This window comes from Amphiprion ocellaris, chromosome 14 (assembly GCF_022539595.1).
Source record: "Amphiprion ocellaris isolate individual 3 ecotype Okinawa chromosome 14, ASM2253959v1, whole genome shotgun sequence".
NCBI classification, from domain to species: Eukaryota; Metazoa; Chordata; class Actinopteri; family Pomacentridae; genus Amphiprion; species Amphiprion ocellaris.
Genome location: NC_072779.1, coordinates 15159372 through 15179757, shown reverse-complemented (window position 1 = coordinate 15179757; position 20386 = coordinate 15159372). Strand labels below are relative to the sequence as shown.

At 39.2% G+C, this 20386-nt stretch overlaps 3 protein-coding genes across 3 annotated transcripts; 1 reads left to right on the top strand and 2 right to left on the bottom strand.

The window, feature by feature from the left end:
• Window positions 1-3337: 3337 nt before the first annotated feature.
• On the top strand, window positions 3338-11137 carry slc25a15b (solute carrier family 25 member 15b). The gene is made up of 7 exons (XM_023298934.3): window positions 3338-3599; window positions 5193-5270; window positions 5708-5966; window positions 6071-6208; window positions 8231-8406; window positions 8784-8942; window positions 9999-11137. Exons 2-7 carry the CDS (start codon window positions 5216-5218, stop codon window positions 10118-10120), a joined length of 909 nt encoding a protein of 302 aa, XP_023154702.1. The 5' UTR covers window positions 3338-3599; window positions 5193-5215; the 3' UTR covers window positions 10121-11137.
• Window positions 11138-11204: 67 nt separating this feature from the next.
• tm4sf21a (transmembrane 4 L six family member 21a) lies at window positions 11205-13995 on the bottom strand. Its single transcript, XM_023298935.3, has 5 exons — window positions 13665-13995; window positions 12785-12850; window positions 11851-11984; window positions 11590-11776; window positions 11205-11461 (listed from the first exon to the last, which is right to left on the bottom strand). Exons 1-5 carry the CDS (start codon window positions 13839-13841, stop codon window positions 11453-11455), a joined length of 573 nt encoding a protein of 190 aa, XP_023154703.1. The 5' UTR covers window positions 13842-13995; the 3' UTR covers window positions 11205-11452.
• A 940-nt stretch (window positions 13996-14935) lies between these two features.
• LOC111588520 (transmembrane 4 L6 family member 1-like) lies at window positions 14936-19881 on the bottom strand. The gene is made up of 5 exons (XM_023298943.3): window positions 17878-19881; window positions 17450-17518; window positions 16545-16678; window positions 16276-16462; window positions 14936-16173 (listed from the first exon to the last, which is right to left on the bottom strand). Exons 1-5 carry the CDS (start codon window positions 18052-18054, stop codon window positions 16165-16167), a joined length of 576 nt encoding a protein of 191 aa, XP_023154711.2. The 5' UTR covers window positions 18055-19881; the 3' UTR covers window positions 14936-16164.
• Between the last annotated feature and the right edge of the window lie 505 nt (window positions 19882-20386).

Genomic DNA, 20386 nt, shown 5'->3' with positions numbered 1-20386 from the left:
AACGTCAATGTTTTTTTTCTTTTTGATAAAATGAAAAATATGAAAAAAAAAGAAAAATGCGTCCTGTGTTGAATGTGTGTGTTGAAGTTCATGACAACATGTGAGTCTAGACTGCTGTAAGCCATCGCTGGAGTTTTAAAAGATAAGCCCATGGACAGAGGGCTTGTTTATTTAATCCCAGGCTACTCTGTGGAAACAGATGGTATTTTGGTAGCATTTAAGTTCATAGCTAAATAACAACAGAGTGACATTTTCTGATGGTTGACGAGCAGGTTTTTACATTAAATTGGCAATATAGAAAAGTAAAGGGGAGGCAGGGACTGGTACAACTGCTAATACACACTGGGTCATTACAATTAATACAAAAAAGGCAAATTTATGAACGAGTGACAAATTAAAGGAAAAACCAGAACCCTTGACCTCTATAATGAGGTGATCTGGTGGCTCTGTCATGCCTTAGGGGCATTTTGCTACCATTCTGTGAGTCCACTTGTCCTTTTAGAGAGAAGATTCACTGCAAACCAAAGTTGTTTTATCCTGTGGTGACATTTCTTTCCTGATGGCAAAGGTCTCTTCTAGGATGACAAAGCCCCCCATCCATAGGACGCTAAAGGTCACTGAATGGTTTAATGAATATGAACATTATGTGACTCAAGTGATGTTGCCTTCACTTTTACCAGTTTAACCCAGTGGAACACCAATGGGAAAATTTCAAACCCACCATGCTAGACAGTGCTCTCTATCACCATATTCTTTAAGAAGAATGACGTCCATCCCTCCAATAAAGTTCAGAGAGTTGGGAAATCAATGCCAAGGTTCCCTGAAGCTGTTCTGGCACAACTTGGTGGCACAATTCTTTACAAAAAAAACCCTTTATCTTGAGTTTTCCTTTATTTGTCACCCCTCTCCAAGTTCAGCACTCACCCTTGGTGCCTCCATTTCTCAGAAATGAATCACTTTAAATACTAAGAATGAATAATTCCTAAATCATTAGCAACAGTTATGGGAATCTCAATTAATATAGCAAACAAATTAAAGTGGGAAAAGCAACACTGAATGCAAGGAAAGCCTGAACTTTTTTAACCAAATAATATTTGTTGGTTGCCATTAATGTGGACAAGTTATATGGCCCCAGCAGATGTGGGAATGAGTGTATGAGAACATGAAAGTTAATTGATTAGTGTTCTGACCTTTGTCAGCCACATCACATCAGCCCTGCTGCACAGACACCTCAGTGTTTCTGCTGTATTAAAATTCTACTTTAGACACTTTCTGCTCTGAAAGTTAAGAGGTTATGAACCTGATGACATGCTTAAACAAAGAATGATGAGAAGTTCTGCATGTTTGTTGTTCAGCACATCAGATATCGCGACTACGTTGCAACGTTCAAACATCTTTATCAACACAGCAGAGTAACATCTGTTTAAAAGAGACGTCTCCGCTGCAGAGCAGTTTTAATCACTACACTCTGACTGACTAAGCGTTGGCCGGCTTGTGTTTAAAGAAGATTTTGTGCTGTTCTGCTCGGGGAAGGGAAAGTACTTTCACATACCCCTAATGATACGAAGGGTAAGTTAATTATGCGCACAAAGCCACTTAGGAGTTGAGAGCACAGAAATCCCAGGGCAGCTCTGATCAAGAACAGCACTTTCTGAGAGGATCTTCTGTTTATACAAACGAGATGTTTGGATTGTGTCTGATGTGCATGATACTAAATATTTTATGTGTGTCACTGCCAAATTTCTAATCAGTAACCTAGTCAGGCCAGACTGACCCGAGAGGATGATACTGTGTCTTGACCTTAGTATGTAAAGCATTCTGACATGACTATACAGAAATAAATTAACATGTTACACTCCATTAAAACCATAGGAATATATGAGTATTTGAAATAAGCTGTGCACAGTTGGATGTTGTTCTAAGAGTGGTTCAATTAAAATTAGTCTAAAGATTTGGACTGTTGCTCAACAAGCAAGAACAGTGTTTTAAATGTGCCACTTTAATTAGACATTAAACTTTAATAATATACATGTTGGTCTGCAGTAATAATGATACACAATAATGCTGCTTTTTCTGAGCTGAAAATATTGTTAGAACAACAAAACAAGATATATGACTCATAGCAACAATGCCCTTGACTTCGAGGCAAAAAAAAAAAGTGACTGGATTTCTACAAAACAAAAAATTACCAGCAGGGGGAGCTGTATGACTCTACATCCTGATGGGAGTTCATTTTAAAAAACAAAACAAGAATGTGAACCGGAATCTCGGGTTCGTGACTCCCGCATCAGAGCTCTTAAAGTAAGAAGTTCACTCCGTGTCGATATCCGAGTACTGTTGTAGTTCAACCTGGTATCCGACTTTAATAACAGACACTGCAGTATATCAAGTTAAAATGGGGTGAAATACAATTGCTGCAATTCATATATATTTATTCACAATTATATTTATCTGATCGTGCAAGATTCTTTATTTTGTGTGCATTAAGTGCGGTTTTACTACGGGTTAACATTCAGTACATGATGTGCAATGTATATGGATGACCATGTGCCATAATTCACTCTGTTTGTGATTCACATTAATATGTACCTTTATATGCCCTCAAAAACTAAAACAAAAAAAAAACAAAAAACAAAACTACACTTCCTATGTCTGTTTTTTTTTTTTTTGTAAAGCTGTAATTGCACCATCCAAAGTCAAAAAACACAGGATTTTACAGTTTGGTTTATTTTGGTTTTTTTTTTTTCACATCGAACACAGTTTTTTCTTCACTGCACAAAGGCTAGGTAGAGCAAAGTTATGTCCTCTCTTCTATTTTTCATATTTTCATAACATTGTCAGCTTTGATTGTCTCACTCTATCTCGTATTATCAGGATAAGACAAATTCTTTTTACTTTTTTCTTTACTGTTTTACATCATTGACTTTGTCCTCTTGGTCAGCAGTAAAATCTAGCTAAATATCTAGCTTCTACTCCTGAGAAAAACTAATATTAGCAACCCTGCTACTGTGATTAGAGTAGGATTTGCAAGTAAATAAAACATGTAATAAAAATGGTAGCATTGATGTGTAAGCTGAGCCAGTCAAGCCTTTGATAGTTTATTACCTATTATTGATGAATATGTAGCAGAAAACTGTAAAAGATAAGGTGTATAAGGTAATGGAAAATGAGAATAAAAAGCAATGGAGAGACAACAGGGAAAAGGTAAATAAATGTAATAGACAGCAGGTTTGAATAGATAGTATCAACCAGATCCTGTCAACAGGTTTGGTACCTGGGATTAGGATCAGAGTGGCTCCTCTCTCATCCTCCTGTCTGTGGTTCCTCCTCCTCCTCCTCTCAGTTGTAACTAATGTCGGATCCATTCAATGACTGCAGCCGCTGTTCAGGGTCTGATGTGTAGAAATGAGATAGCAGTCAGATTAAGTGGCTGTTTGTACCGGGTGCTGGAGTTAGCATGCAGCCGGACCACGCTAGCTTGTTTCAGCAGCTCGCTGCGGTAACGTTACCGGTCACGTATGTTTAACGGTCGGACTGACGTTAGCCTACCGGCAGACACACTTTGATGCTCCGAGCTCGACCCCTGGCTGTCCTGTGAGGTTTGTATCCAGAAATTATCACTCCGAGTCCTTTCTTTCTTGACATTAGCCGCAGCGTTAAATAAAGCGGTAACTTTAGCTCTTTGCTAACTTGTTGGCTGCTGCTGCTACGTGTCTGACGTCATCTTTAAATTACAAAGTTAAAAATTAAAAATTAGCAGTTTGACGGTTTACTCTCAGTTTGTGTCCCTGAATGACAGAAAAGGGTCACACGTGAGTAGATATATTTTTCTGAAAAGATGTCTAATTTCTGCAGAAAAAAAACTGCATTTTGTCCCCCTCTGCTGGTGCCCTCTAAAAGGAGCGCGTCTGTCCTGACCGGAAGAGAGTGCACTCTAAAAAATAAAAGTTTATCAACAGATTTGAAGTGAATTTGTCTTGCATAGTTTACAATTGTTTTACATATTTTCCTTGTTTTCCTAAATTAAAGTTACAGAATAAGGCTTTAATTTAGTAGTTAACTGTTAAAAACAAAACAGTGGACCAAATTGTTATCTGAAAGAAGAAATGTGTAAATTAAAGTTTGAAAACTGGTAAATAATTTTTAGAATGGTTATTTTTACAGAATTTCCCTTTATTGATAAATTAGAGATGGAATTTAGTAAAATCACATGGAAAAAAATATAGAATTGTCACAACTGTTAACCAAATAGGCCAAAACTGTACAAAATCTCCCCATCACAAATCAGTATATTTCCAAATAATGCATTGTTCTTTTACAATGTGTTTTGCAATCATTTTCAGCTGCACTGCAGTATCATTGACAGAAAAATACCGACAGTGAGAGTTCAGATTTAGATAGTCCATGATGACTATTGAGTCAGAATAACAAGCTTTGTTAAAAAGCTGTAAGGATAGTAAAACTGCAACAGTTAATCAATTGGTATTTAACCAATAAATTAATTGAAAGCTATTTTTTTTAAGAAGCAAAAAACGTCAAAATGTTCTGATTCCAATCTCTAAGATGTGAATTTTCGCATTTCTTTTCTCCTCTGTGACAGTAACTAAGTATATTTGGGTTGTGAAACAAACAAGATCATTTTTAATTTTAACATTTATTGACATGTTTTAAGATATTCTGACATTTTATAGCCCAAACAGCTGATTGAATAAGCAAGAAAATAATAACCTCAACATTCAACAGTGAAAGTAGTCATTAGTTGCAGCCTTAATAGATGAAGTAAAGCTGAGATTGTTTATGTCAAAATACTGGTTACAGGGACATGTGCTTTTTTTCTTCTTATCTCAGAAAGACTCCAGAGTTCTCTAGTTTCTGTTAATGCAAACTTATAATGATTGTATTATATTTTTTGTATTATCTGATAGCTATAATTTTCATTACTTGTACTCATTTGCACAGTTATTGCGTCCCAGTACAAACCCATGGTTGCCACGCAAGAAGGCAGCTTTTATTGTTGTGAACTTTACAACCCACCTGCTGCTTTCTGTCCTCAGAACTGCTGCCTGTGTTGCAACAAGCACACATTCACTGTGTCAGAGAATATTAAAAGTAGCAAATAACTGATTATATTATCTGTGTGTTTATTATAGTTACAGTGCTCTAATAAGATTTGTTATTTGTTTTTTTATCAGGTTACTGAGAGAAGAAGACAACCATGGCTCCACACCCAGTGGTCCAGGCTATCATTGACCTCTCTGCAGGAGCCATAGGTAATTAGCAATAATATAATAATAGCTTTATTAGTTTTGTACCTTTTTAAAGCAAAATGTTAATGTGCTCTGCAAAGCAAACATTAAAATACAGAGGATAAAACCAAGCAGGCAAAACACCAAATATATAAAAGAACAAAATAAAATAACGTTATGTGATATTTAAATTCTGTAGCTTTTCTCCTGCTTTAAGCTTGCTATGCCTCACGCAGAAGCACATTTTGATGACTCCTGTGTTTTTCCGGCTCGTTTCTTTCGTTTCCATAGATAGCGCTCAGTGGAGTGCAGCCATGCAACCTCGATTCTTATCTCTCTTCACAGCGCGTTCAGTTTGCTTTGTGCAAAGTGTGATTTTTTTTTTTTCCCCGCAGTTTTGATAACAGCCACACTCTGTTAGTGTTGGATCGCTTCTGTTGCTGATGGTTTTCTCCTCCCAGGGGGAGCTGCATGTGTCTTCAGTGGGCAGCCGCTGGACACAGCAAAGGTCAAGATGCAGACCTTTCCCACGCTGTACCGGGGTTTCATCCACTGCATCGTGTCCACCTACAAACAAGTGGGTCTGCGTGGCCTCTACCAGGGCACCATGCCGGCGTTGATGGCCAATATCGCCGAGAACTCGGTGCTCTTCATGAGCTATGGCTTCTGTCAGCAGGTCATCCGCTTCACGGCCGGACTGCACAGTGAAGCTGTGCTGAGGTAGGAAAATGCTCACCAGGCCTGTCCTTCTTATTAGAACAAAGCCAACCCTTGGAGGGCATGTGTGATCTCTCATTGCCTGATGTACCTTCCATCTCTGTTAGTGACATGCAGAAAGCCTGTGCCGGCTCAGTAGCGTCCATCTTCTCCTCGCTGGTACTCTGCCCCACCGAGCTCGTCAAGTGTCGACTGCAAACCATGTATGAGATGGAGGCATCAGGCAAGATCGCGAAGAGCCAGAAGTAAGTGGGTTTTAAGTAGTCACACATTCCTTCAGTTTTATGAATGTGTGTTGCTTAATATCTAGCAGTTTTAATGAACCTCAAACTAGAATCTTTAACAAAAGAAATGTAAGTTTTGTTTGCATGTATATCCATCCATCATCTATACACCGCTAATAGAGTCACGAGGGGGCTGGAGTCTATCTCAGCTGACGTAGGGTGAAGGCAGAGGACACCATGGACAGGTCACCAGTCTATCACAGGGCTACATATAGAGACAAACAATCACCCTCACATTCACGTCTACAGACAATTTAGAATTACCATTTAACCTCAGCATGTTTTTGGACTGTGGGAGGAAGCTGGAGAACCCGGAGGAAACCCACGCATGCACAGGGAGAACATGCAAACTCCATGCAGAAAGATCCCAGGCCCAGGCCAGGACACAAACCGGGCATCTTCTCGCTGCAAGGCGAAAGTGCTACCCACCAAGCCACTGTGCAGCCCAATTAGGATTCAGAACAGGCAGAATAATCAAGTCTGCAACACAGTACAAACAGCTAACAGGATAAAGTCAGTGTTTTCCACTTTCACCTGAGTTTATACATCATACTTAAGAAAGTTTACATCAGCCTTTAATCTAAGCTGCCACCCTTCAGTATCAGACTAAAGAAGAGATAACGCACCATTATTCCTCCTCCGACCAGAACCCCATGTACTTCTCCTCCTGTCATATGTCCCTCTTTGACGTACTTCACATCCCAGCCAGGAAAGAACAAGATAACTGGTGACGCAAACTTGATTCCGTTAAGAACGCGACTTTCAGACATTTTTTAACCATTTGTTCATCTACCACAGTTTTTCATTTAAAAGTTGCTTTTTCAGACGTTCACACCAATACACAACGTAAATTATGTCCATGAAAATAAAGTCTTTTCCTTTGAAGTAGTGTCTTGGACTTGAAATAAAGTTTATTTTACTTTGTTTTGACCCAATGCATTGGTATTCCAAACAGACAGTTGTGTGCACACTTTTCTATAATGGCCATATGTATGTGTGTGGTAGCGCTACCATGTACCTCCTTTATTAGACCTCGATCCAAAAACCTTTCCTCGTCTGTCCGCCGCCGTTGCGCCGCCGCTGCCCCGGAGTCTCCTGTCTCCGTCCGCTGCACCGCGTCCAGACGTCCACACCTTGCCAATGGGTGATCCACTGCCCGGTCCACTGCCCGGTCCACTGCTCGGTCCCGATCTCCGGTGCTCGTCGCTGCGCCCAATGCAGCGGCGACTCCTCCGGTCGGGTCTCTCCTGCCGTGAGCCGTGGTGAAGATCAGCGTCGTCTGGTCCACAGCGTCTGGATTACAGCTGGACCGCAGCGTTGCCGTCCTCGTCGCACAACTTTTTGATTGTTTTTGACTAATTGATGACGCAAACTTGATTCCGTTAAGAACGCGTGGCTTTCTGGCTGCTTTGACGTGTTCTTGTACTCTCTCGTGGTCCAAAAAATAACAATTATGAACGGATTCATCAATTTATTTACCTTCAGGAGTTCATCAAAATTAATAAAGAACAAAGTCTTTCCAATAAACAGTCTTTCACACCACACCACGGTCAAAAACAGTATACCTTCCGTTTTGCGCCACACCTGTGGCAATTAGTGTGGCCTTTAAATACACAGGTAACTCATTCACAGTGCCACCTGCTGGTTACTCATTGAAATGGCTCCAACAATAACGTAACAAACTGAAATTGAATCTATGTTATATAGTATTTAAATAATAGATATACAAACTGTATCTTCATATTTAAGAACAAATATTTGAATCAATGTCAAAACAAATGAAACTATTTCGGTGTAGTTTGCATTGAAGTGTGTCTAAACCCAGTCTGTGGTTTTACCAGTGATGGCCTGCAGTTTGGTTTTTAGGCAGAGTTTAGAACTAATAGTGTTAATAATATTGTTGCTAATATTGTTTCAGTGAAATAAGTTACTTCTTGACATCTTCATTTGTTTGTGCTGTGTTTGTTTCTGCACTGTCTGAAGTTCTGTGTGGTCGGTGATGAAATCCATCATGAGGAGCGAGGGACTGGTGGGCTTCTTCCAGGGTCTGACCCCCACTATAGCCAGAGAGGTCCCTGGCTACTTCTGCTTCTTCGGTGCCTACGAGGTCTGCCGCACTACCTTCGCAGACTACATGAAATGTGAAAAGGATGACATAGGTACTGTCACAATATTCTCCCTGCATGAACACCGAGCACAAAACTTTTTCTCCTGTTGAAAACACAACCTCCAAGTGTTGACTCAAGACGTCATCCCTTAGGCTCAGAGGAAAAGATTCTTTATGCTATGCTGATATTTAACATTTATACAAAGATGAATTCACCCTTCGTGCATGTTTCTCATTCTGGAACATTTACAGAGTTACTACAAGAACTAGAGAAGGTGATCTGAGTGAACAATCAATGAATGTGATTTCCATTTTCCTATGAAAGAAGATGCATTATCCTTCTAAAATCTGTTTTCCTTTCATTCATATGTATTTGCTTTTACTCTCACACATATAACATGTCTTACTGGTTACTGTTGTATGTCGAAGGTGTGGCTCCGATCGTATTCAGCGGTGGTTTCGGAGGAGCCTGTCTGTGGCTGGTGGTCTATCCTATGGATTGTGTCAAATCTCGGATCCAGGTCATGTCTATGACGGGCAAACAGCCGGGGTTTTTCAAGACCTTCATGACCATCGCTCGTACTGAAGGTAAGCTGGAGCCAGAGGGGTTGATGTTTGCTTTAGTTTGTTGTCATAGCAGTATTTATTTTGTAGTGATCTACCATACCACTGATGGTCTTTTCTATCTGGTGACAAATAAAACCCAGGCTGGTTTCCCTGATACCAGTATAAATACTAAAAAATACTGAAAATTCCTCAGAGAACTCTAAAGTCAGAGCTTATGACATTCTGAGCTGTAATGAGGCCTCTATTCCCATTACAATAGCATCCCCAACCCTCGGTGATGTTAGCTAGGTTGTTACAATATTCTGCCTTGCAGGTGGATAATTAAGACGTCCATATTTCTACAGTAATGTAGAGACTACTACATCATTATAGGGTCTTACACATGTAAAAGGTGCAGTTCAAGGATAAATTTGCGCCAGTAAAGCAGAAGAAATATTTTATTAAATTGACGCGAGGTAATTCCAGGGACTCAAATCTCACTCAAAGTGGAAGTTAGAAAATTGCAGACCTGAGTTTAATACAGCTATTTATTGTGGCATTCATTCAGTTTATTGCTTATTTCATAACCGTATTTATTTTTTTATATCAATTTAATTAAAGCAGTGTTTTGTGGTTTAAAGAATACAGGAAACTCCCATTGTATGAACATCAAACTGAAGCCTATACAGGCGTGAAGCACTTCCCTGCAGTCAGTGATAAATGTTGCCATAGCTACGCTGTCGTTCTGTATGTGAATGTTGACTTCTGTTGCCAACTACTCAGCGATGGAAGTCTGTCTCATCATAGCGGCACCTTTCTTCAAACCAGCTTCAGTAGTTCTCATGTGATTGTGAAAGGCGGAAGGAGAAGTAGTTGTTATTAGTACAATACTGTTTACACTTTCTAAAAAAAATTGTGAATTGATTCCTAAAACTAAATTGTTGTGATCCGAAGTATCGATATTTCAATCTCAGTCTGCACACCGTTTGTATTCTGCATTCAGATTTGATAGTCAAAGCATTCTGGGTGAAAAAGAAGAAAAGATTAGTGCCGTTTCTGTCTTCGGTCACGCTAAGCTTCACTGTTTCTCGTGTTTAGGGGTGAGGGCGCTCTACTCCGGGCTCACCCCCACCATGGTGCGCACCTTCCCTGCTAACGGAGCGCTGTTCCTGGGTTATGAAGTCAGCCGGAAGCTCATGATGAAGCAGTTTGACGGCTAACCTGGTCCACACGCATAGCACAAATGTAGAAGAAACAGTCGACTGGAAGAGAAGTATTGTAGCCATATACCCAAATGTGTGGGATCTGGTTTTGCCATTTCCTACTCGGGTATTATCCAACTGAAACTGCCACACTCCATGACTTTTGAAACTGCAACTAAATTATTTTTTTTTTTGTAGATCTGACTATTGTTTGTATTCAACGCTCCAAAAAAGCTGTTGCCAACATGCAGTATATGACAAACGGTAGTGAGCAACCGCTTTATGACAAACACTTCAGTTTATTATTTTATGTCTACCTCAATAAAGTCCTATCCGCACACATTTCTTAATCTGCCAGGTAATGAGTTACATCCATAACAGAAACCCTCTGTTGTGTTGTGAGGTTATCTTTGACGCACAAACTCTTAAACTGCCCAGCTCAACGCATTACGACTGTATGCAAAAATGTCAAGCGACATATACTGACTCATTTAAGTTGCCTAAAGCATGTTGTGATGATGGCCTTTTGAATTTTAGAGTCTCTTACTGGTGAATTTTGGGTCAGTTTTGTTTTAGTAACAAAACATGCAATTATGCCAATAAATGTGCTCAAACATTTACTTGCATTTCAGAAATTTTACAGGCTTCAAAAGAAATGTCAAACCCAGCCTACTTGGAGCCTGATTTGTCTCGTACGGACTGTTTTTCAGCTGACGTGTTCTTTTCCACTCCTCTTGTGACTCCTTTGAGAACAAGCATTTGCCTTTAAAATTACTACATTTGCTCCCTTTTGTTGTGTAAACATTTATTTTACGTACAAGGCAATGAGAAAATAATAGTTGCCATGTGCCATTTGCACTCCTTGGAGACACTTCTGAAAAAAAAAAAAAAAAATTTTTCCCCCATTGCTTGATCATTTGCATTCTTGTAGGTATTTTATCCTAAAAATCTTGAGTTTTGAGATATTTATATAGATATCATTGCTGATATTCATTGTCCTAATACAATCTACATTAAAGGTGTCAGTGAAGAAAAGTGTTGTCCTGTATTTTTTATTTTTTTTTAAACTTGAATATAAATACAATTAAACAGTGCAAAAGTGTAGGGGCTGTGTTCAACACCAGTTTATTTAAAACCGATCACCAAATAATTTCTAACACTGTGCACTTTCACAACATGATACTACATTGCATTCAAGATTCCTGTGATGGTTAATCTAATAAAGTATGAATCATGAAATGCACACTTAAAAAATGCAACAATCTATTATGAAGTAGAGACAATAGAAAAGGGGAGGTGCAGTCAGAAACACTGTCTTCCAGCAGGGGGCGACAGTCGATTGTCAGGAGCTCACAGTACCTGGAAGCACAAAGATTGGAACTAATGTCAGGATTTTCTCTGCACATTTGAAAAGTGTGTGGCTTCAGATATCCTAAAAGTGATGAAAACTGACTGTTCAAGACCTGAGCTAAGCTTCATCATCTCACCCCTTTGGCGTTGCAGGTTCCACACAGGCAGCCGAAGAGTCCGTTGATCATCTGAATTAGACAGAAAATCACCTGCAGGCAGCTTGTGATCGCCAGAGTGCTGAACAAGCCAATGTTAAACTGCACAACGTTCTTAGGCTCTCTGCATATCCCCCACAAAGAGCTGTCAGTCAGGTATTTGCTGTCACTGCGCAAAAAGAGGAGCTTCGTGAGTGACCAGGAGTTTAGAAACTTAACACACGTCACCAGAAAGTTACTCACTCTCCTTTAAAAGGTGTTGACCAGATCACAAAGCCTTTGCAGAGGGGCCCATTCTGCAAACCAAGCACTGCCACGATCAAACTGTACAGAGCTCCAGCCACACCCACAGCAGCGAACGCAATTGATAAGAACATCTGCAGAGGTTGGAGGATAATCAAAGGTCAGGAACATTTCTGTTGCAGCTTTTATTGCATATTTCTGTTTATAAATGAAGCATTTCAGTGTTTAGGGAGGAGCAGGTTCTCGGCTGTCCACTAGTATTTCTGTCAAGATAACTGCAGGCTAAAAGAAACACGATGAAACAAGTTTGTTGGGACTGCTTGGAGATTTTTTCTGCTTCTGGAGCAGGCTTCCCGCTGTTATCACAACAGCCAGAAGCAAAATTCATTATCAGGAATGCATTTTTAATCTTGATGTTATTGAAGAGAGAGGTCCAACATATACAAGCTTTTTGCATGAACTCTTTTGGCTCAAGAAAGAAAACAAGTAAAACGTCCAAAGGTTTGTCCTCTAAAGCAGGAACCAATAAAGAGAGATGTACTGTTGATGCTGACAGTTTACTGATTAATTACAGAGTTATCTGTCTAGAATCTAGACAGAATTTGCACAACATCTAGAATCTAGATGTTGTGCAATGACTTTGTGATGCAGCAACTTTATCTTATGTAGAAATTTGCAAAAAATTTACATCTACTAAACGCATTTTTAAGGTCTTGATTCAATGAGTTCTGAACTGTGATCATGTTTCTGTGACAAATTTTTCCATCAGCCATTTTTCTTTCCGCTGGCCTGTGTTTTCTTTAACTATTTCCTGACAGTCTACAGATTATATATGTAGTTTCACGTGCAATAGTATAATTAGTATGTAGTTTCTATTGTTCATCATTTAAACAGAAGCACCTGAAACATCTCCTTGTACTCATGACTGACTCACCCCACAGCGGTTTCCACAGCAGCCCTGTGTTCCAGTCAAATGAATGTAAAGTGCTGGTAGCAACACCTGTAGCAGGACACATGAGTTTGCAGTATGTTATTCAGTTCAGTTTAGCAACATGACTTAATCTTAATACCTCAATGCTACTTGGTTAGAAACTGATTCTTGTGCAATGATATTTTACTGCTAAAGTGGTTAAATTGTCACATATTGTGACACATTCCATAAATTTTAGAACTCCAAAATAAAGTCAAGCTGAATGGGAGACAATGCCCCTGATAATTTCATAAAACACGCCTTGATTATTCTCAAACTGGGTGTGATAGTGGACAGGTTGTTCCTCTACATGTTGAAAGTGAATATGTTGATGTACTGAGGAAATACAGTACTCAAAACGCAGAAGTATATCAAGCGAAAATGTCAAATATGAGGGTCTGTGATGAATGTATTCTTTAAGGCAGCTTTGGCTTGGATAGTCCCAGAAATACCAACCAAGGTTTGCTGAAAAGATGTAAGATATGTAATTGTAGCATGTACAGTCAGCGGTCTGCATTAAAAACTGTACTGTACAGTATAGTAAAAGACTTTGGGATGCATTGCAGATGGACGTGTTCATTTAGATTTTGCATCACATACATGAGAAAGTTTGAGGCTCCGCTCCAGTCAGATTTAGGTGTGTCTCAGGAGAGTTTCATACAGCACAAAATAGACCTTAAAGCACATTAAGTGCACTCACAAACCTACAATAGAGTGATCAAACAATAGTTTTTAGTTTAACATGTGTATGTAGGCGCCATGTAACATTTGAGACAGGAATTTCCAGCGGCTCCTGGTCCAGAGTCCCACCTTTCAGTAACAGAGCAGAGAGAAGATAACTCACCAGTACACCCCCTCCAACGAGGCCTCCCATGTATTTCACCTCCTCAGTTATATGTCCATCTTTGGCGTATTTGATATCCCCGCCAGGAAAGAACAGCACGATGTTACAGATGATGGATATGACCGCTAAAGGGTACAGGCTGATCGCAATGAAACGAGAACACCTTCCAGTGCACATGTTGGCGGAGAGAGAAAAAGCAAAGGACTGCTGTGAAACCTGGTCTGAAATAAAGTTTTTATCTCAGATGAAACTTCCTGTTCGCAGACAGAGGTTCCACTTGAAACTGACCCCAAAGAGGTAAATGCATTTACAATGGGAGAGGAAACTAAGGGGAGTGATAGGAGGGTGTGGGAGGTGTTCTGACAATCTGATAACATGGACAAACAACCTGGGATAGGCTACAGAGGTGTATATGAGTCACTCCTTGGTAACTCTGAGAGACAGCGCTTGTTTTGTTGAGTTATTAGAGGGAATGTGGACATTTTATGGTAAAAGACGTGACTATGTTCGGGTCACATGAGTCAGACATTCTGTTTGTTAATCATATCACCACGACATACTTATGTTTAACTGAGTGATGAAGCCTCTAAGAGTTAGTCATATGTTGATGTAATATATTTGGTGCTACTGGATTATCTTTAGAGTGTTAAGTCCACTTATCTTTTATAGTATTTTGGTGACATATTGACATATTGACTGCAGGATCACAGCATGGTGGACTTCAGACTTGTGGCAGCGCTCTAAACAGAGCAAGTACAATGTGTCATTGACATCCACTGCAAACCACTGATAAATGACCACATTCTGGATGGTTAAACACCGACTGGACACTGCATTTTTTAGGTTCTCCAATGAGCAACTGAAAAACCGTTTTTAGTGGATTTCTTGAGAAAACTGGAGAAAAATTTGCAATTTCAGGGTCAATAAGAAGTCATGCTTCCCAAAACATACGTGGTCTCTGAGCAACACTGGGGCGTTGCTGAGATTGTAGGTTAATCATTTAGCAGTTGTAATTGTGAGTAGTATTCTGAAGAATCTCAGTTCCCCTTTATCACCGGATGAACATTATTTATATTTAAGGGTGGTGTGAGTTCAAAAATATTACTATGAGGGTTATTGTCTTTAATCCTTTTATTCTTTACTACATTTTACAGCCATCAGAGCAGATAGAATTAGCCTTTTCTCCTCTGAAGCAGTTTGAAGTTTGAAACTACATCAGAAATATAAATAAACCTATTAAACATTTAAAAATGAAGAAACAAAGATATATATATATTCTCATTTGCTTTTATTTCAGATGTTACTGCATGAAAATGGCATACAGTAGTATTGTGTTAACAAAACACAGATCAATAGCAGTGGATCAGCAGCTTATTTTTGAAATTAGTTTATTTCAAATTGACTGTTTAGTTAGAAATGATTCTTATTACTGTGATCTAAAAAAATAAACTGGTAATAAAAATTATAAGATTCTGGTTGTGGTGCAAAATAATAAGGGAAATAATGCTAAATAATCATTTAATTAAAATACTGTCATTCTCTGTAATAAAAAAATTCTAGCCTGGATTTTGCAGGACTTACATTTTCATGTGCATTACTTCAGGGCTTTTTAATGTTCAATAGAAGATTTTTTCAAAATATTTTTTTACTCCCTAAAATTCTGTCTTTTCCACAAAAAGTCAGTGTTTGGGGGTTACAACAATTTGGCAAATTTATTTTAACAGTGTTTTTTTCTTTGTTTTTTAAAGCAGCATTTATTTATTTTATTCTTACTCTGCCAAGGAACACGGCAGAGTTATGTGATGATTGGCATATGCTTGTCTGTCTGTCTGTCTGTCTGTGCGCAACATTACTCAAAAACAGATTTGGATGAAATTTACAGGGAAGGATCGGAAATGACACAAGGACGAACTGATTCAAATTGGCAGAGGTGCAGCTTATAAGTTTGGATCCATGATTTGTTAAAGATCTGTGTATCATTGTGAGATAGCGGCATGGCGTCACTGTAACTATGACTACAAGTGAACACAATGTCACCTGCCTGCTGATGATCACGATTGCGATCCTATGACAAATCGACTGCTGCAGACTTACCAGGACTTACCCGTCAGAAATGATGCAACCACTGAGCAGCCTTGGAGGAGTACTGCGCTCTTTGAGGGCTTTTATTTTTCTGGTGTTCACAGTTGCAGGCTTTTAATGTTATTTCTCATTAAACAAATAAACTAGCATTCTATTTCTGTAATTTTCTTAATATTGTATTTCAAAAATATGCAAAAATAAAAAATCCGTAAAATTAAAAGGAGTAATCTTGTTTTTAAAGCATGTACTCCTTTCACAGAATACCCTAATGCATTGTGACAGCTTGAAGCATCTGGAAATGCGCATGAAGTGTTTTATGCAAATATAGGCAGGAACAATTCTCTCAGACTTCCAGCAGAGAGAAGCATCTTCAGATGTGCCATGAATGCAAATGATCAAACACCTCCTGATCAGGAACTTATGGTTGCTGTAAGTAAAGAAAACAAAGAACAACAGAACAAATGAAATGGGGAACTGAAGTGAAGATGCTCTGAAATTGCACAACTTATGTGATGCATGCGTATTTGACCTGTTTGCTGAAGCAGGTTCCACAGAGGCATCCGAAGAGGCCGTTGATCATCTGAATGGCGCAGAGCAACCCCTGCACACCGCTGGCTGCCAGCAGAGTGACGAACAGCCCTATGTTGAACTGCACCACGTTCTTTGGCTCTCGGCAGTCTGCCCACGACTTGTAGTCGTTCATGTAGGGGGAAGTGCTGCGTAAATAAAGAGGCTTATGAATGAGCAGGACTTCATCGTGTTAATGAGAGTCGTCAGGAGGCTGCTCCTGCTTGTCACCTGTTCAGAAAAGGTCGAGTCCATTCTGTACCGTCGAAGCAGAGGGGCCCGTTGGTCAGGCCCGTCACAGCCACAGTGAAGCTGTACAGGGCTCCAGCCACACCCACTGCAGCGAACACAATGGAGAAGAGCATCTGCCAAAGTAGAGACGTGACAACCAAAGTTCACGGATATTTATCTTCCAGAATTCTGAGCCATTCTTACATATTCCACCTTCCTTCTCCTGACATATTTTTAAACTAATGGTGGATGTGAATTTAAGGAAGAGCAGACCTTCCTCACATTCTTCTGTTTTACAGTATTGTATCTTCCCTAACTACAGGCTGAGGTCCAACATGTTTCTGATATTACATTATACATAATATGAAGCAGGGAAAGTTTCTGCTCAAGATTCTGATTCAGTTATTAAAGGCAAAGACATTTAACACGTGTTTTCATCAAACTGCGACCCTGTAAACGCACACACAAAAAACAAAACACATATAACAACATGGATTGCATTCTCATTATTTCTCCCTTCACTGTACTACCCCACTTTGCAACCTAAAAAACAAATCTAACTGTCTAACTATGTTTATTTCAATATTTCATACGGTAATTATTATTTAATTACTTTGAACCTGTTTTCAAAAAGCCTTTTCTCTGGTTCTCAGCCTAAAAAAGCAGAAGCATACATTATCTAGCTCAAGTGTTGTGTAATAATGATGCACCACTACACACAGCATATTTTCATACCCCCCCCCCCCCTTTTTTTTTTTGTAGCTGAGTGATTTTCAGCTTGACTGGCCCCCAGTGAACACTTGAATTTAGTTGAGTGTTACAGTTCTTCTCCAACTTGGAAATTACAGTTTGACTCTTTCCTTCACCTTTTCCTGAGCTCCTGAAATTACTTCTGACTGACTCACCCCGAAGCGATTTCCACAGCAGCCGTCTTCTTCTCCAGTCAGGTGAATGTACAGAGCTGGGATCAGCACCTGTGGTGGTGCACAGTGGTTGACGGAGAATTAGATGAAGCATCAGCATGAAGCGGTTTCAAAATGGGTCATAAATTAGGAAAAACAATTCAGTAACTGCGTAAAAGAGGCCTCATACATAATGCAATTGATGTGAAGTGTTTCTAGATTGAGAGAATTGCCGATTTTTTACCAAAACACAAAATTAGAATTCAGAACAGGCAAAATAATCAAGTCTGCAACACAGTACAAACAGCTCGGTGTGAAGCCAGTGTTTTTCACTTTTACCTGAGGTCATACATCATACTTCAGAAAGTTTACATCAGCCTTTAATCTAAGCTGCCACCCTTCAGGATCAGACTAAAGACGAGATAGCTCACCATTATTCCTCCTCCGACCAGACCCCCCATGTACTTCACCTCCTCTGTAATATGTCCCTCTTTGACGTACTTCACATCCCAGCCAGGAAAGAACAAGATAATGTTACAGATGATGGATAGAAGCACTAAAGGATACAGAGTAACGGCGATGCAATGGGAACATTTCCCAGTGCACATGTTGTCAGAGAGAGAAACTAACCGACTGCTGTAGAAGCTGATGTTCGGTAGGTTTTTATCTCAGACTAAACTTCCTGTTCTCAGAGAAGAACTAAACCAAAAATAGTGAGAAATGAATTTGTAGTGGCAGCTTAATCATATTCATGATGGTGAACCAGTGGACTAACAAACGATGAATGAGACTCTGTTACATGTATTCAAATAACATTTTGCATAGATTCTATTTGCTGGAGTACTTTTAAACCACTGTACTTTGTACTGTTACTTGAGTAGGAAGGAAAATGTATTGTTTACTTGCCTCAGTGTAGATTTTAACACATTGTCTAACAAACTGGAGATCAAACTATATATTTTTCAGTTCCTAGTAACATATTTAATATAAGAAAAATGTTGATGATGAGTAAACTGTCCTTCGTGCTTTGCTAAAGAAGAGGAGGTTTCAAATTTTTGAGATAATGCTTAGGGAAATTTTCCATTTCACATTTTACAACTCCCACATGAGTTGGAAAATGTTTTCATCCTTTCTTTTCCACCTGTAATGCAATTGTCTCTCTCTCTCTGTCATGTTTTTATCTTGTTGTTTCACACGCAAAATAATTGGCTTTAATATTTATTAGATGTAGCGTTTTTTGTGTTTCATTAGGTGCATCACATTTGGTGGATTTGCAGCGGAGTAGCTTGACAGCAGGTTAAGTAAAGGTCTCTAATCAGCTATTTACAGTTTTGATGAGGTGAAAGTAAAAATGTTGATGTTGGAGTTTTTTCATTAAATCTGAATTTAATATGTGTACGTACAAGCAGGATCCATAAGAAGTTTAGAAGATAACAGTGCTCAGAAATGCAACTTAAAGCCTCCAGTGCACCATTCACTGCTTTTTCATTTTTTTTATATACCAATATATTTACCTCAGTTATCTTGTTCATATGGTTGTCTTCATGTGCGTTTACACTCAAATAGTCTGTGAGTCTTGTCACTTCCTCCATGCGTTTATACGCACTATAACCTTTAATTAACTTTGTGTCGTCTCTTTTCTGTAGTTTGTGCTTCGTCCTCTGCAGGTAGTTCTGCCTCTGGAGCGGTACAGGTCTGATATGCAGCTATTAGTCCCACCAATCTGTCCAGTATTTATGTGCTGTTCTTTGTTGTCTGTTTCTCTCTGCCCTTTTACCCCTCACCCTAACTGGTCGAGGCAGACGGCTGCCCTCCCTGAGCCTGGTTCTGCTTCAGTTTATTCTCTGCACTTTCACCAATACACCTGCTCAGTGTATGATTGTCTAGGACAGGGGTCACCAACCTTTTTTAACCTGAGAGCAACTTCAAGTTAAGGGTACTGAGTAGTACGAAGGGCACCTTGTTTGATACAAACTTCCTCAATAGCAAACTTGTGCCATCATCTTTAAACAATAATAATAATAATGAAAATAATATGTAAAAAGACTGTCTGATCACATTTATGTTAATTATTCCTTACAATAATTATTAACAACGATTTCCACAACAATGACGGTAGGAAACACACACACACACACACACACACACACACACACACACACACACACACACACACACACACACACACACACACACATATGGAAATCTGTTCCAATATTTAAAAGTCAGAGGTATCCCATCTCTGAAACTTTTGTAAATATCTTTCTTGGCAGTTTTGTATGAATCAGCATATTTGCAGCATTTTGTTCAAAATCACACCAGTTACATTTCTGTGCAAAATGTCACTTCTAACATTTTTAGGAAATCATTAACTGTCATCAAATCATGCTTCATTTGTGTAAACCACTACCTTTGTAACATTTTTGAACAATTCATGAACTCTGCCATGTTTGTACAAATTATCAGTTATGTAAGAAAAAATAATCAATTCTTTCTCATTTTGAAATTAATCCTATCACATTAGTACTAATCACCAGCATTTTTCACCAGCATTGCAGCATTTTTAACAGATCATAACAACAAATCATTACATGTTTTCGACAATTTATTTTTCACATTTTTATGTAATGGCATGGTGTTTTGAATGACAACATGTTACCTCTTTCTTTGTCTGTAAATGTGTGTTAGTGGGAAGCCTGGCATTGCAGAGCTTATCATGTCTTACCTTTACCTTGCAGCTCACAGTTCAGATGGTTCAGTTTCCCAGTGATGTCCGTTAAAAATACAAGGGCAAGAATCCACTCAGTGTCCTCAAGCAGCAAGGTGTCTTCTCCTTTGGACTGCATCAACTCTTTGATTTCGGCCAACAGTGACAAAAAACGCTGCAAAACTGGTCCCCTGCTGATCCATGGGGTTTCTGTGTGTAGTAACAGGTCACTA